At 47.6% G+C, this 16,027-nt stretch overlaps 7 protein-coding genes across 7 annotated transcripts; 4 read left to right on the top strand and 3 right to left on the bottom strand.

Annotated features, from left to right (window-relative positions):
* Positions 1 to 235: 235 nt before the first annotated feature.
* LY89DRAFT_743024 (uncharacterized protein) lies at positions 236 to 1,091 on the bottom strand (the record flags this gene model as incomplete). Its single annotated transcript, XM_018220910.1, has 5 exons — positions 236 to 280; positions 415 to 506; positions 667 to 780; positions 836 to 887; positions 1,002 to 1,091. 5 exons carry the CDS (start codon positions 1,089 to 1,091, stop codon positions 236 to 238), a joined length of 393 nt encoding a protein of 130 aa, XP_018061756.1.
* An 857-nt stretch (positions 1,092 to 1,948) lies between these two features.
* Positions 1,949 to 4,431, top strand: LY89DRAFT_365861 (uncharacterized protein). Its single transcript, XM_018207024.1, has 2 exons — positions 1,949 to 3,356; positions 3,404 to 4,431. The coding sequence occupies exons 1-2, from the start codon at positions 2,151 to 2,153 to the stop codon at positions 4,196 to 4,198; spliced, it is 2,001 nt and encodes a 666-aa protein (XP_018061755.1). The 5' UTR covers positions 1,949 to 2,150; the 3' UTR covers positions 4,199 to 4,431.
* Positions 4,432 to 7,514: 3,083 nt separating this feature from the next.
* On the top strand, positions 7,515 to 10,459 carry LY89DRAFT_691849 (SET domain-containing protein). The gene is made up of 3 exons (XM_018216421.1): positions 7,515 to 8,925; positions 8,978 to 9,360; positions 9,412 to 10,459. The coding sequence occupies exons 1-3, from the start codon at positions 7,830 to 7,832 to the stop codon at positions 10,216 to 10,218; spliced, it is 2,286 nt and encodes a 761-aa protein (XP_018061754.1). The 5' UTR covers positions 7,515 to 7,829; the 3' UTR covers positions 10,219 to 10,459.
* Positions 10,460 to 10,813: 354 nt separating this feature from the next.
* LY89DRAFT_743021 (mitochondrial carrier protein-like protein RIM2) lies at positions 10,814 to 12,064 on the top strand (the record flags this gene model as incomplete). The annotated part of the gene is made up of 3 exons (XM_018220909.1): positions 10,814 to 10,989; positions 11,048 to 11,798; positions 11,852 to 12,064. 3 exons carry the CDS (start codon positions 10,814 to 10,816, stop codon positions 12,062 to 12,064), a joined length of 1,140 nt encoding a protein of 379 aa, XP_018061753.1.
* Positions 12,065 to 12,224: 160 nt separating this feature from the next.
* Positions 12,225 to 13,396, bottom strand: LY89DRAFT_691847 (PX domain-containing protein). Its single transcript, XM_018216420.1, has 3 exons — positions 13,174 to 13,396; positions 12,768 to 13,089; positions 12,225 to 12,654 (listed from the first exon to the last, which is right to left on the bottom strand). Exons 1-3 carry the CDS (start codon positions 13,249 to 13,251, stop codon positions 12,626 to 12,628), a joined length of 429 nt encoding a protein of 142 aa, XP_018061752.1. The 5' UTR covers positions 13,252 to 13,396; the 3' UTR covers positions 12,225 to 12,625.
* Positions 13,397 to 13,782: 386 nt separating this feature from the next.
* Positions 13,783 to 15,193, top strand: LY89DRAFT_365263 (uncharacterized protein). The gene is made up of 2 exons (XM_018207023.1): positions 13,783 to 14,526; positions 14,582 to 15,193. The coding sequence occupies exons 1-2, from the start codon at positions 14,017 to 14,019 to the stop codon at positions 14,870 to 14,872; spliced, it is 801 nt and encodes a 266-aa protein (XP_018061751.1). The 5' UTR covers positions 13,783 to 14,016; the 3' UTR covers positions 14,873 to 15,193.
* A 449-nt stretch (positions 15,194 to 15,642) lies between these two features.
* LY89DRAFT_691844 (uncharacterized protein) lies at positions 15,643 to 16,020 on the bottom strand. Its single transcript, XM_018216419.1, has one exon. The coding sequence runs from the start codon at positions 16,008 to 16,010 to the stop codon at positions 15,798 to 15,800; it is 213 nt and encodes a 70-aa protein (XP_018061750.1). The 5' UTR covers positions 16,011 to 16,020; the 3' UTR covers positions 15,643 to 15,797.
* Between the last annotated feature and the right edge of the window lie 7 nt (positions 16,021 to 16,027).

Raw genomic sequence — 16,027 nt, 5'->3', positions numbered from 1 at the left:
ACTTATACTACCTGATTATAAGTTAAGCTCTTCTCAGTTTTTGTAGGTGTCCTAGTGTGATTTGAGCTATCAGCTCTGAATGTCACATAGTCCATAGGGATAGACAGCAAGGAAGCGTTGGGTGATCACTAGCTGGATCAGCGCATAGAGATTGTGTCTCCAATTCATCTTTATCTACAATACACCCCTCTATTCGCTTGCCACGCTCAATCAAACCTCCACCCTCTGTGCTCTTCTAGTATCCATCCTTTCCCCACTTGTTGTACTTCTCGTGTAGTTCCTGGTTCCGGCATTAGCAACTTCTGAACTGTTTGCCGAATACTGCTATAATATCCTTCGATTCCGCAATATGCCTGCAAGACCTCAAGAGTCATACAAGCCTTTCAAATTTAGATATGAGATGGCATTTGGTACCTTTGGCAGATTGACATTGGGAACAATGACACTGTGGAGAGCACTGGGGGCATCCTTAGGAGGGTTCTTTGGGTCACCTCCAGGGTGGTATTCTGAGTAAGAGACGAGATTAGCAATTGCTTCTGTATTGGGTTGATCTCTGGTGGGTTCGGAGGTCCCAGAACAACCTCCGTCCCAACATTAACAAAGGAGAGCCACTGCTAGTGAACCATGTACTGTCCAATTGTAGGTTTAATGGTTTCTTCGACGTACGGTATTTGAAGTGCTCGCGGGCCGAATCACCCTTTGAGCTCTCGGTTTGCCATGGCATACCGCCAGCTGCAACATTGACCTTGGTTTCGGAGGTTGCGGAGGTTGGTTTGCGGCCTGTATCGTGGTCAATTGAATCCAGGGCATCGAGGGAATGGTGGTTCGATGTTACCGAAGTAAAATCCTGCCAGACCAAAGGCTCCTGACATGACAGCGAGAAGAACCTACGAGCATCTCGCAGATTAGCAATTGATCCAGAGCTTCTATAGTAGGTATCCGTGCTCCAGCCAGCGATGCCGGTCGTGGAAAGGAAGAGGAACGACGATCGAGGGACATACGTAGAGTTCAGGATCCCGCTTTGCACCCTTATTCAAGACATGGCTTTCCTTAGCTGCTTGTGCAGCGAGTCTTCCCAGTGTAGGTCTCATCTTGTATGTGTTGTAGGTATGTGAGGGTTGCGGTCGAGTTGTAGTTAAGCTCTTAAGATGGATGGTACGATATTTTGGAGACCTCGTCAAAGCTTGGCTTCAGACCACTGTCACATGACTCTCCCTCCCGCTCTCATGCACCTGGGCAGCTTGCCCGAGTGGAAAGATAGAAGATCTTCCTTCACCAATGATGAGATCCAGGGCAATATGCAGCTTGCTCCAAAGGAGACTGAGAACTATAGTAGCTAGCTAGCTAGCTAGCTATGCACAAGTAATTAATACCCTCCGTGTTTCCCAAACGGAACGTGCATACATACTGACGCAGGAGTCTCCTCCTATTCACGAAACAAGTTCTCTGCATGAACGAACATAAGACCACCACAGGGTAAAATTGAAAGTGTACAGTACTGTACTGACAATTCTTGGTCAGCACCTGTGATGGGGGCGAGTGATAATACATGGCATATACAACAGAAGAAGCTTCCATGAATATTCTCTCTGGCCGCCGCAGGATCCTCAAACACGTCGTCCCTAGGTGAGCCCCCCTCGGTACACGTACCTGCATGATCTCGAAGACTATCACACGGCAAACGGCGTGGAGTGTTTCTGCCATCTTGTGCGATTTATGCGCCTCCAAGTTTCTGGGAGATCTCATTTCCTGCTCCCCTGGTCCGCTGCCAAATCTAGAAGTGACCGTGATCGATACCGCGCTTGGGCCCCTTTCAAAAGACTGGACGACTCCTGGACATTTTCAAGATTCAGAACGCAACTTCAAAACCATTCACCACCACCACCACCACCACCTCCCATTTCATACACTCCTTACCGTCCGATTGATACCCCTTCTTTACTTCACTTCGTCGATCGTAACTTGTTCTTCTACTACTTCTATTACTTGTTCAAGTGCACTACGCTGCGCATAATTTCCGACAGTGACGCGCTAATTCGACACCATACTTCACACGATACTTCACACGCTTCGACCACATTTGCGTGTCATTCAAGTCTGAGGGATGTTATGGGATAGAAGGGACTGAAGGAGGACCCTTCAACGCCGCGATGGCTTCACAAGACAATGCCGCACCTCCATCCAATATCGACGACGCTGAACCGCATGGCGCACAGTCTGAGGCTGGCGATGGAGGAAGCATCTTGTCTTCCAGAATGACGGATATAGCCTCAGATGACGGAGGGGAACAAGTGGCAGACTCAACGACGCGGTCCACCGCCAGAGCACCAGCTCAGAGACGCAGTATACAAACCAATGCCTCGCGACCAAATACTGGAGTTACAGGAGTGTCATCACATCGAGGCGCATGGGCTCAGGCCCCTCCTTCAAGAAGAGGACATGCAGCCCAAAATTCTGCAAGTCGAGTGAGCGCATTCGGCAGTGTGTCTGGTTCGACTGGCAGGCCACAGAGCTCCACAAGTCGAACGCATGTCCCTTCCCTTACATCCCATGCCTTCTTTCGTCCGATGAGCTCCCAACGGCTACAGGCACAGCGTGGAGGATCTCGACCGCCAACCGTGGGGCAAAAGGGCATGAACGAGGATAGTTCGGCGGAGGGTGGCAGCAGTATCAGACAAAGCGTTAACTCAACCCAAACTATGAGGCAGGCAGGGAGCCCTGATCCAGACGGACAGCCTCCACCATCACGAGGTACTGAGATGACAGAGCAGGAGACCATTGAAAGAGTCACTGCCAATACGAGCCCGACTCAAGGCCACCATGCTACTGGTAGTCTCTCCGAGAGTGTACGGCCCTTACAAAAAACTCCTGGAAACTCGAAGGGTCTCAGTTTGAACATTGACAAAAGTTATAAGAATGGAGGCGGTCTTCCAACTCCATCGAAGTCTCCGCGATCCTTTCGTTCAAGCTTCTTACTTCCTACTCGAGGTGATATTGCTCCGAACAGCCCAAACCGAAGTACACAGGGACGGGAAAAGTTATCTTCTGTTGCATCTTCGCCTGGATTGACACCCGTCGAGCCTTCGAAAAGAATTCCAAAACCAAAGCTGGGAAACAATTACGAGTACTTTACTGGAAACACAATCTTCTTTTGGGGAGGTCGATTACAGAATACACGGGATAGGCCGGTCAACATCGCGACTGGCATGCTCGTCGTTATTCCAGCAGCTCTTTTCTTTATCTTTTCAGCGCCATGGATATGGCACAACATTTCTCCAGCAATACCCATTACGTTTGCCTATGTATTTTATATTTGCATGTCCTCCTTCGTCCATGCTACTGTAACTGATCCAGGGGTAAGTTCAACGAAATACGCTGTTACTTTATGTACTGACTGATCTAGATTCTACCACGCAATCTCCACCAAATGCCACCTCCCGACGAAAATGAAGATCCTCTTCGTCTGGCACCTCCGATGAACGACTGGACGATGATCAAATCCGCACAGTCCAAGACTGCCGCTATGGAAGTACCTACAAAGTACTGCAAGACTTGCAACATCTGGCGCCCACCCCGAGGTCATCATTGTCGAATATGCGACAACTGCATTGAAACTCAAGACCACCATTGTGTCTGGCTCAACAATTGCATTGGAAGACGCAATTACCGCTACTTTTTCACATTTGTCTCTTTCACTACCATTCTTGGACTTTACCTCCTCGGCGCAAGTCTGGCCCAAATCCTCGTCTATAGGAGTCAGCAAGACATTTCTTTTGGCGCAGCAATCAACCACTTCCGAGTTCCATTCGCAATGGTCATCTACGGACTCCTTGGCTTCCCGTACCCTGCCGCACTCATGGGTTACCATCTTTTTCTCATGGGCCGTGGCGAAACAACGAGAGAATATCTCAACTCTCATAAATTCCTTAAAAAGGATCGACATCGACCATTCACGCAAGGCAGTATCATCAAGAATTGGGCCGTTGTTCTTTGGAGACCTCGACCACCAACCTACTACAGGTTCAAGGCAAAGTATGAAGAAGGTGATCAAAGGTTTGGCGAGAGAAAAGGAAAGCGCACCGCTCCTCTTACCAAAGAGGCACAAGGTGGTGGCTTGAACATGGAAATGCAAGCTGTTCCTTTGGAGCGTGACTTCCAGGGGCCTTCCGCTTTGAGAGGATCAACACCTGCGAATTGATGCTTCGACACTGCCAGCGTTCTTTGATTTATTTGTGTATTTGTGTGTGTGCATTTTAGCGACTGCTTGTTCTATGATTATAGGTATAAAAAAAAGACGTGTTGGCTGCAAGCCCTTTGGATAGCGTACAATAATTATACTGTGTGGGGGGTAACTTAATGTGTGTTTATGCTTATTGGAAGTAATGAGGCTGGGTGGCATCAGTCTTACTTCTTTGTATCATAAAATGGATTGGCGGGTGGATTCAAAGATAAATAGAGGTTGGAGGGGAGGAGTACCGGTTGCTCAGTTGAGGCTTGAGATGTGTATGATTCAGATGAACTTCAGTCACTGAGGCTGGAGGCAACATTTTACTCTGTAGCTTCAAATACAGCTCCTATTATTCGTGCCAAGTCTCGTGAATCTGAAGCGAGCTGATCAAGTGGTCTCTGAAATTGACCTCGAGCCCAACATTCTTTTTCTGAATATGCAGGATATTGTCTTGGTGAATTCCAACTTTGCTAGGTCTGAATGTTCAATATCAGAGCTTACCCCACCGTTTCTTGTCAACGAAGCTTCACTTCATAACGAACAGTCTACAGTTGACAGTAAACACTGCCGAGAGTCCCTTCAGAAGATGATCGGATCTCAAGGTGACCTCTTATCCCCCTCGAGTTCAGCTTAGAGTCTCAATCTGCCGCTGGACGATAGTCAGGCACCGATTCCGTACACCGAGTTGCGAGAAGACCTAGGCCGAGGTCTATGTATACCTAGGCTTTTGGTTGAGTTCTTCTTTGAGTCTTTCATTGAACTTTCCTGCTGAGATATTCAATGTCAGTCACAGGAGTCACCTCCAACTTGGCTGTTTATTCGGTAAGTCTGGTTCTCTTGAAAGCTGCATATCAGTTTTCGTCCAAGCATGCAGGATGAACGAATATTGAGCATGAGTGGAGGACTACGACACTCTAGGGGGGGAAGCCATTACCAGACCAGAGCTGTCATCAGGATAACAGTTTGAAGATACGAGTCACTATTGCGACACAAGCTACCATCAAGCAGGAGGTATCACTAGGACAACAATACACATAATTACACGTGCTATTGTTGAAATAAAGGGTATAGTCAGCCGAGATTTCTGATTGGGATGAAAATTATTCTCAACATGAGAGAGTCTCAAGGGATAGGAGTTCTCAATAAAACCATCTTCTCGCTCTCAACGAGTTTCCCGTGATGATCACTAAATACAACAAGAAACTCGATCTTGAGTCTCGAGGATCCAATCCCGTCTTGATTGGATGTTAGAACCGACAAGGTACCAGGTCGAGTGCGAGTTCTTTTTCGAGCAGTCGAAAATGCTAGGCCGGAGGTAAGTATAAACATTGTGATTCACTCGATTCATATAGATGTCCGTCTTCTTAATACCATTTACCATCGTGTCAGAGATTCTGAGTTGATCTGTTGGGCGTAGATGAGAAACCTCATGTGTTAGGGACGATGGTTGAGAGTTGAACAACTTCATGATGAATATCGATGTGAAGGAGCTCGAACTCAAAACTCCACTGATCTAGCACTCCTCGCAGATTCACAAAAGCGCTGAAGACATTTCTAGAAGACTTGTAGGCTGTAGATAATTTGGAGGCCCTGGGTGCGTAGTCATCTGCCTCAGATTATCAACTTGTGGGGATTCCTCTCAACCTCGTAAGCTTGAACCTATCCTAGCATCTGCGCGACAGCGTTCCATATGCATCGATGCGGTATCCGTTGTTCACTCGTAATGTTCCGTATTCTAGGTCTTCGGCGGGGTGATCTGATCATGACTTATACGATAACACAGGAGCAGAAAATAATCTAATGTTCGCACTGCAGGAGAAAAAAACCTCCACGTCTCCCATGCGATTGCGGTATGATCTGCTCCTACTGTCCTTGGCAATTGTATTGTGTTAATGAAAAAGAGTCCGGATATCGTGTATTGAAACCCATGGGCGTGGCCTCGGGAGTGCTCCTGACGCCGCTGACCCTCATGCGGTGCGCATGGTAGGAATGAGATTCTTGTATCTGACTCTTGTTGAGTGTGAACGCTGGTGGGCGTGATTTCTAGAGTAGGGAGCTGTCAGGTGTGAGATATGTTTGGTACTTATGTGGGGTCATTGCCGCAAACAGGAGGCAGAATCCTACATCTACATGATCATATCAAAAGTTTTCGGGGCTCGAGTTGGTCGATCTGCTCGATTATCGATGATGTTTGGGCAAGTCCGTAATTCGAAAATCTTGCGAAGGAATTGCGAAGTCACTTTTCCTCCAGGTTGTCAACCAATATTCCCGCCTCGAGTAAGAGATCCGTCGATGCATTCGCCATCACGTTTCTGGTCCAGGGATAAATAACGAGCATGCTACGTCTCAAAAACAACTTGATATTCAACATTGAAGGACTTGCAGGCACTTCATGCGATTCCGACTGCTGTCATGGCAGCAGGTGGAAACGTCAAACATCTAGACGAGATCTTATTCCACGAATCCAAGAACAACATTCCTGAAAGGACAATGCCCAAAACTATTCCTATCGTATTCTTGGCTTTATGTTAGGATGAATGATCGAAAATCCATGAACATTCTTAAATTCCGCTGCTCGTTCTTTGAAAGTGTTCTTGGAGAGTGGTAGGTCATAACAGACAGAAGCCCGAACTGAATCCCACTTATGAAATCAAAAGTTTACCCGCAATGAGAACTATGATCCTTCATGAATAAGCTCAATGCGCTCGCACTACTAAATAGAATACTAGGGGAGTTCTGTCAAATCCCGTTGGTACCAGTAAGTGAGACTATGTATCTTTATATCTGCATTATCTTGACTCGATATTCAGGGCGCGAATGATTCACAAGTAGTAAAAATCATACCGGGAGTGGGAGACTGATTCCATTGAAGTGTTCCAGCTGATCTCAGCGCTTTCTGCGGTTGGCTCTTTGTAAGTAAGATGACATGTCTCGCAGGTGGGCTTGTCAAGGAAAACAGCACGACGACGAAATTATGTCTGCGTTATTAATGCTTGCCCCTTCTAAGACTTGCCCACAATAGAGGTTTGGGCAGTCAATTGTAATTCTACAAGTTGGACGGAAGATCTAGAAAAAAGTTGCAAGAGTAAAAGAGTAATAAAATGCAAGAGACCGCTCTGGATCCGTGGATTTTTGCTACAGCCTGAAAAGGATGTCGTTGGTATATGTGGTCAGATATGATGTCGTGGCTTCCGTGAGGATCTGGATGGGGTTTGCCAATTTTGTCAAAGTTCCTCCGTGTTGAAATTCGGATCCTCTCATTCGCTCCCAGCCACTTGCATTTAAGCATCTCCTCCTTCACCAAACAACACTATCCGAGAACACATTTCGACCCCCATACCCTCAATTGTTACTTGTTTGACTCTGATAAGGTCTTACACGTAATTGCAGCATCAGAATCATCCTTCTTTCGTTTCTACCAGGCACGCACGCTGTCTCATTGCCAATATCCTTCCCTGGTCATCCACCTACAGTCGTCGCGCTACCGCGACAACAACAACCTGGACGTCTACACCACACGCGACTTCACACTTCAGCCTTCGACAACAACATGAGTGCGACACCTCAACCTCTAATGATTCCGAGGGTAGAGATACCAGTCATGGAGATGGCTCGAGCATCCTCTTCAGACTCGATTCTCAGTGCCATTACCGTCGACGATTTGAACGCGCCTCCGTCATTCTCCTCTACTCCTCCCACCAGCATTGGTGACAGTGCCAGCATTTCCTCTACCTCCCTACAACTTGATGACACCAGTGCTACTCCTGCTGAACCCTCTACTGGCCGCAGCCGTCGCGTTCGCACCAGCGTTGGTACGTACAACGTCAAGGTTCTAAGTGGCACTGCTATCCATGCGCCAAGGAAGTTTAGAAAGGACAATGACGATACTGAGGCCCGCCGAAGAACTATATCAGGAGATACACTTATTGGAGCTCTCGCCTCTGGTAATACCTCCACCGAATCGGTACAAAAGGAAGCCAGCAGACTTGTCCGCGATGGTATCGAAGCTTTGGATCTCCAGTGGTCTGTGAAGGGCCTTTATAAATCCAAGAGTCAGACTGAGTTGAGTGGAGGCGCCGAGAAGTCTGCCAAGCAAATCGAACTTGAACGCCGTCGCTCTACACGCTCTGCCGGAGAGAAGATCGAGAGTTTCACGAAGAAGTTGACTGGTGTATTGGGCAAGAGAAGCAGGAAGCAGGAGGATACCGTAGCTGGCCCGAAGAAGGCGAAACGAGAACTACGAAACCTTGCAGATACCCCAGAATTCGCAAAGATCGACACAAAGCCTGTCGTCCATGAGGTTTGGAGCAAAGGCAAGTTGGTTGTTGCAGAGCCTCCCCGAAAGAAGAAGAAAGTTGAAGCACCAGAGCCGGAGAAGACCAGAGTAGAGGAAGCAAAATCTATCGAGAAGAAGAAGAAGTTTGGAGGCAAGAGAGCGAAGACTTGGCTGAAGAAAGGATTGTACGCCGGCCAGGATCCACAAGTGAACCGTGACTGGTTCAAGGACGATTCTCTTGATATGCGAAAGAAGATGGAGGATATTGCTCCTTACAAACCAAATGGATTCATGCCATTGCCTATGTGGCACGGACAGAGACTTCTACAAACCGGAAGAGACTTTAAGTTACCATTTGATGTCTGCAACCCATTACCACATGGACAGCCAAAGCCAAACGAATGGCAAAAGACGTCAAGAAGTAAGTTCCTCAATAATTGCCCCTGTATACAGTTTATTGACAAATCGAAAAGACCGTTTCGTGGGCAATGCCGGTACTCTCTGGAGAACGTCAAGCCTTTTCGACAGCTTCTCTTCTAAATGCGTCTGTAAGCCTGAGAATGGATGTGACGACAACTGTCAGAATAGGGTCATGCTGTATGAGTGTGACAATGAGAACTGTGGTGCTGGTATTGAACGTTGCACCAATCGTGCATTCGCTGACCTTCAAGAACGTCGAAAGCTAGGTGGACCGTACAGAATTGGTGTAGAAGTTATCAAGACTGAAGATCGTGGCTATGGAGTGAGAAGCAACCGTTGCTTTGGGCCCCACCAGATCATCGTTGAGTATACAGGAGAGATCATCACTGAAGAAGAATGTGATCGACGAATGAATGAAGATTACAAGGACAACGATGTAAGTCTTGGTCTGGCAATTAGAAACGAACACAGCTAACTGGCACTGAAGTGCTACTACTTGATGTCATTTGATCAAAGTATGATCATTGATGCAACTAAAGGAAGCATTGCACGATTTATCAACCACTCTTGCATGCCCAACTGCCGTATGGTAAAGTGGATTGTTGGAGGAAAACCTCGAATGGCACTATTCGCTGGAGACAATCCCATTATGAGTGGCGAAGAGCTGACCTACGACTATAACTTCGATCCGTTTTCCGCAAAGAATGTCCAGGAGTGCCGCTGTGGTAGTGACAATTGCCGTGGTGTCCTTGGCCCGAAGCCCAAGGATGTCAAGCCGGCCAAGGAAATTGTCAAAGAGGCCATCAAGGCTGGGGTCAAAGCCAGCAAGAGAAAGTTCAAGGAGCTCTTCGGTATGGACGAGGAAGATGATGGAGACCGCAGTCCTAAGAAGCGAAAGATGAAGGAGGCCAAGGGTGTCAAGAGATCTGCTTCCTCAGCTAGCATGAAGCTGGTCAGCGGTGCTGCGGAAACCATCAAGAAGACGGTCTCAAGTTCACTTCTCAACGTGCGACGAACAACCGGTACCAAGAGAGTCATCAAGAAGACCATCAAAGCCAGTGCGTTGCAGGCATACGGAAAGAGCCAAAAGAATGCATCTTCTCGCAACTCGAGCTTGACGATTGTTGCGACTGAAAGCAACTCGCTTAGCACGAAAGGAAATGCCTCGAGTCTAGGAAAGCAAAGTGTACGAAAGTATAAGGCCAAAGGCATCCGAGGAAACCATAAAGGATCTCGTGATGCTAGTGCAGGAACCATTCGAGTTGTTGCTGGTAGTGAAGACGATGAGGAATAGACACTCATCTTTGGATGCATACGGTTGCTGCGAATTCCTCATCCGGTGGCTGGAGTAAATGGGAACATTTCTTTCGTTGTGACTTGTCTTCAACAGCAGTCTCTATGTATGACTATCTCCCTCATTTTCGCAGTTTCGCAGGTATGGCTAAGCATGGTAGCGAGGTTCTTCGCATGGTGTTTTTGGTGTTTTTGATAGTTGGTTCTTCAGCACAGGCTACCTGAGTACATTAAGAATCAAGTACTTCACATAAAAGCCCACTCACTTGACCGTGATTTAATTCGTGAGCTCGTACCCAGGCCGCTGAAAAATATGTAAAATACATGAACTCGAGTTGCTTTTCTGACACCTGACACAGGCTTACCCCTGACGCGACGCGGCTCTTCGTCGGGTAAACTTTTTAAAGGAGTACGGCCATATGACGCTTCTGATAAAAGTTCAAGCAGCCTTGTATATTTCTCCAGCAGAACTCTCCCACTACTCTGCCAACAAGCCAGCATCAAATTCTTTCTTGACATGAACTCATTCTAGATCCTTTCCAGCAGTACTTGTTTCATTCGTCCTTCCGAGAACCTAGCGTTCTCTCGGTCTCTTCATGAATACCAAGACTTCACCGGCTCCTTCAGATCACGACAGACAGCAAGCCCATCCTACACATCTTCTACAATCGCGAGAGACAGGAGAATTAGGGCCTCGCCAGCCTCGATATGCTTCGTTAGCAACGAAGCCTGCGCCCGTGGCAAAATCATGGGCGCATTTCGTTGCAGGAGGGTAAGTCTCCTCATGCTTTAATTATTCGTGAAAAGAGAAACTAAAATTTTGCTTCTAGGTTGGGGAGCATGACCGCAGCCACTCTGACTGCGCCCTTTGATGTCCTGAGAACGCGTCTCCAGTCCGATTTCTATCAAGCACAGCTGGCACAAACTCGACTAGCAAAAGGCATTTCGCCCCACGCGCATCTATCTCCACTCCAAAGTGGAATACTACATTTTCGAGAGACATTTCAGATACTGGGCTCGGTACATAGGGTAGAGGGATGGAGAGCGCTCTTCAAAGGCTTGGGTCCAAATTTGGTTGGCGTTGTACCCGCAAGGTCGATCAACTTCTTTATGACTGGGAATGGAAAACGAATCATTGCAAATAACTTTAATGATGGGAAAGAAGAAGCCTGGGTTGTTCTATGGGCAGCGGCTGTAGCTGGGATAGTCACTTCGACGGCGACGAATCCTATATGGTTGATTAAAACGAGATTACAGCTGGATAAGAATGTGGTAGAGGCTGGTGGCGCTACGAAGAGACAGTACAAGAATTCTTGGGACTGTATCAAGCAAGTTGTGAGAATAGAGGGGTTTCGGGGCCTTTACAAGGGCATGAGTGCAAGTTATCTGGGGGTGACAGAGAGCACGCTTCAGTGGGTGCTCTATGAGGAGATGAAGAAGTCATTGAAAGCACGAGAAGATCGAGTGGCCCATAATGGAAGGCCCAAGACACTATGGGATAATACCGTGGAGTGGACTGGTAATTTGGGAGCTGCAGGAAGTGCAAAATTCGTTGCGGCTCTCGCAACATATCCGCACGAGGTGAGTTATCCTTGCCTTCCAGAAAAACTTTGTAAAGCTCATATTTTGCACAGGTTGTTCGAACACGTCTTCGACAAGCACCTTACGAGAACGGGCACCTCAAATATACCGGTCTGATCCAATGCTTCAAACTGGTATGGAAAGAGGAGGGCATGGTAGCCCTGTATGGAGGACTAACCCCTCATCTTTTGAAAACGATCCCAAACGCTGCGATTATGTTTGGAATGTATGAAGGGATCCTGAAGTTGTTACATGCGCCATCATGAACAGGATGAGGGCATTCTTGTACAATAGGTAGGAAGCGTTGCTTTGGCATTTGTACAAAAGTGTATATTCGACTCGCTTTGTGTATAACATCTCGACTCAGTGTCAGGATATATGGCATGGTACTCATAAATGGCTGGTCTGGATAATTGGCGTTGGATTGGATGTTTGCGCTATCACAACTCTGGTAGGACTGCGAATCAGAAGTAATGAGCGATGAGCACATTAGACACATTAGAGACATCTTCCCGTAGTATGTAATTAAGACCACTCCTGAAGAAAAGCACGCGACAATCGCTGCACTTTTTCCATCCTATAAACAAGAGCCTGCGAAAGCAAGAAGAGCAACGCTTGATTATTTAACTTCTATGAAACAGTCCCTAGTTGTGCACAAGAATTGAAAAGCGCCTCCGTATGTCGTCCTTCCTTCCTTCATCATACACTCATACCGTATGGGACCATTGAAGAAGGGCCAGGTCGTGCTGTGTTATAATCATGGTAGTTGGTCTAGGCTTCTGCAGTTTTCGTGGTCTTCGCTCGCCAAGATCAACATTTGCAGAGGTTCACCAGGCATTGCGGTCCCAATTTGGATCTGAAAGCAGACTCGTCAGCAGCTGATTCCAATATTGCTTCAGCAAGCCCCAGAGGCTCTGTCCTGTATAGCTTCTTCCCAGATCAACGAGGCTACAATCAAATTTCACTCACCCTGTACGAAACCAGCCAGCACCTTGCTTCCAGTCTGCAGAAGTGGATGTCCAACCACAATCTGCAAGAATCTCTGCAGGCCCTCTCTCCTATGCTCGATCACATCATCACTAAACCGATTCGTGAAGACCTTTCCAGGCAACGGTGGAATCGTAACCCTCGCAGACTCTCTCTCCAAGATATCGCGGAAGTATTCGAAGTCCGAGTAGCGCCTCCTTACGCTGCTGTGGCGGAGCTTGAAGGCGGGAATATTGGTACGACATACGATCTCGTAGTCGGTGTACATGCTGCGGCCCATTCCATGCGTGCGTGGGTTCTTGACCTAGGGTGGGGTGAGCTGCTGTTGATGATGGTTGGAAGCAACGCCCAGCGTCGCTGCGCAGCGAGGGCGACAGAACCGGCTCACCTCTATCTCTAGAAAGTTCTCAGGTGGTCCATAAATCTCCTCGAAGCTCTGCTGTCGCGAATCTGGCATTGCCTGCATCTTTGCGGTGTTGGTGACGAGCAGCCTGGTCGTTGCGGTGTTGCCTGTAATCGCTGAGACTCTCAACGTCGAGAATGGCTCTGGTAGAGGACAGTGAAAGGTCGTCGTGTGATTTCTGAGGTCTTAGATCAGATATGATTGTGATTCGTGAACGGGAGAGACTGGAGCAGAAGCAGAAGCAATTCTTGGGAGGGGCAAGTAAAAGTGGTCACGTGTTGCCGAGAGTTTGCAGACCAAAACGAGGCTGCAAGTTTCCCCTCACTCCACTAACCAACCATTTGCTTGCTTGCTGGTAATTGACGTTGTGCAACAACGTTGTCTCCCATTGCACATTTTCCTGCTCATGTTGATGGTGGCGTGTTCAAGTGTCGCCAGCATCACAACCTCTATTGCTATCTCAGCATCGTTCTTCTCTACCATCATCGTCGATTCGTCCCATTGTTGCTCTATCAGGCTCTTAGAACTTCACTCTTGGCAGTGATACGTCAAGATGGCTATTCTCGAAAGGATCCTGCTTCTGGCTGGTCCCCTCGTGAGCATTCAAGCTTGGCAACATGACTACGCCTGCTAATACAGATAGAGTCTCCTATTCCTCACTGGCATCGCGGGGTGAGTAGATCCTGGTTGTTCACATCGTTCAGAGACTTCCATCTTCAGTTATTCTACTTACCCTTTCACTCATGTGAGACTCGGCTACAAGCCTCGTGGTTGTCGAAGTCGTCCGTCAAAGAACTTGAACGTAAATTGCAACTATTGAACTGACTGATGATTCCTAGCTATGCCTATTCTCAGATCCGCTACCTCTCACTGCCTATACCACCAGCACTAGCCCTTTTCACACTGGTGCTTCCCCTTATCACCGGTATATCAACACGGGGTGCCTACGGCTTGATCCAGCGATCGAAGAATGAGCCATATCAACTCACGATCCCCCTCATAGCTGTGATTGGATTCCAGCTCATCTACGAAACTATCGTCGTAACATTGAGCCTGACATATATCCTGCCGCCTTCTTCACTAGTCTGTGGTCTGCATGACCGATGGCAAAAACTCTATGCACAAAAATCCAGTGCTATTCGAACAATCCAAGACAGTTTCGATTGTTGTGGCTTCAAGACTGTTGGGGATCGTTCATTTCCATTCCAAGATTCGAAAAGACCGACGTGTGCAGCGGACTATCACAGAAGCTCGAGTTGTTGGGAACAGTGGCGGCAAGCGGAGCAAACCAATGCCGGTTTGTTGCTACTTGTTGCTGTCATAGTTTTTATTGTCAAGGTCAGTAGTATTTCTCTCGAGGTGACGGTGAATATTGCTGAATTCATTGGCATAGGTCTTGTCGATTCTGTCTCTGCTTACAACCAGAGAGGACTCTTCTTGGAGCACTCCGTGGATCCGCCGCTTCAAGCGAAGAGCAAATGGCGATGCTGAGGACCCAGAAGATGATCATAGAGCTTCAATGAGGAGACTGATTGAAGACAATGCTAACCGTGAGGGGTATCATGATGGGCCGGACGAATCGGTCGAGAGAGGAAATCGTAGTGGAGATCAAGGCCCAAGGGTTGAACCATCTCCACTGACAGTTACCAATGAGTGGCACGATGAAGGAACTTCACGAGCCTGATCACTGAATACTTGGACTTACGTTAGGTGCTCACCGAGAGTGGCGTTCCTACGATATTTGGAAGATCTGATGGGATTGGATACGACGGCGCTTGAAGCGTCTTTCATTTGCGGAGGAGTCTATCCAGAACACGATAGCGTCTGTTACGGAGCACATGCTTGCATCTCATATTATGTTGGGACATTAGTCTACTCGTTATTTCTTGTTCATTGAGCTTTGGGAATCGAAACATTTGTTCTGCGCAACCCCTACTTGGCCCCCCAAGTAATGCACAGGCGCGTGAAACAATCCAAAATATCACGCGTCACCCCACGCTTGAGCCACAGTTGATCAGACCCGGCTACCTGGTCCAGTCTCGATGGTCTGCGATGCAGACCATCAATCTTGACCGCTCTCTTAGACCGCTCCTCAGGGGTAACGACTGTCTCGGCAAGTGTGTACAGATAAGATCTACAAAGCTGACCTATCATGTTTCTCATTCTCAGCATCAAAGCGTGTACTTCAACTTGCTGGAGACCTCGAGCGGTGCCAAATTTAGAAGGGAAGCAACATATTGTAGCTACGTATCAGGAGCGTTGCATCTGGAGTGTTGAGGATTTCCTCTGTCACGGTAGTGAAAGTGTCATTTGCCTCACAACTTGCTGACTCTTCTCGTTAATGTGCATGTCTCGTGAGGATCGGAATGGATGTTGACTGAATGACCCAGCAGGATTGGAGATTCAAGTAGCAATGTTCGAGGTCTGCTTGAAACCTCGAGTATCGAAAGTGACGGCCATTCACCAGCGCTTGTTTTTTGCCATGTCTGTCTCTGAGCAAACTTTTCTGGGATGACCTTAGCATCAAAGAATTCTCAAGGGCATGTTTGCCCTGAATTTGGGAAGATTGAAGATAAATACCTCGATTTTCCCATGAAAATTCGGTGTCTTCAGTGTCGAGACTCCCACTGAGGATATCTCTCCTCCATATTTGAACCAGCACACGCAAACTCCTCGTGACTCAACACCAGTATAGAGCAACGAACGATTTTGAAACGAAAACCTCTTACCAAAAGATGTCTTGGGATTGCTGTGAGGTAGAGCGAATCGAGATCGCAGCCACTTCTCCACCCACTGACAACGACCAGTGTAGCAAAGCACATATATGTGAGTACAGTAA

The sequence above is a fragment of the Mollisia scopiformis genome (assembly GCF_001500285.1).
Source record: "Mollisia scopiformis unplaced genomic scaffold LY89scaffold_37, whole genome shotgun sequence".
Taxonomy (NCBI): domain Eukaryota; kingdom Fungi; phylum Ascomycota; class Leotiomycetes; order Helotiales; family Mollisiaceae; genus Mollisia; species Mollisia scopiformis.
This window is presented reverse-complemented; position numbering and strand designations above follow the sequence as displayed.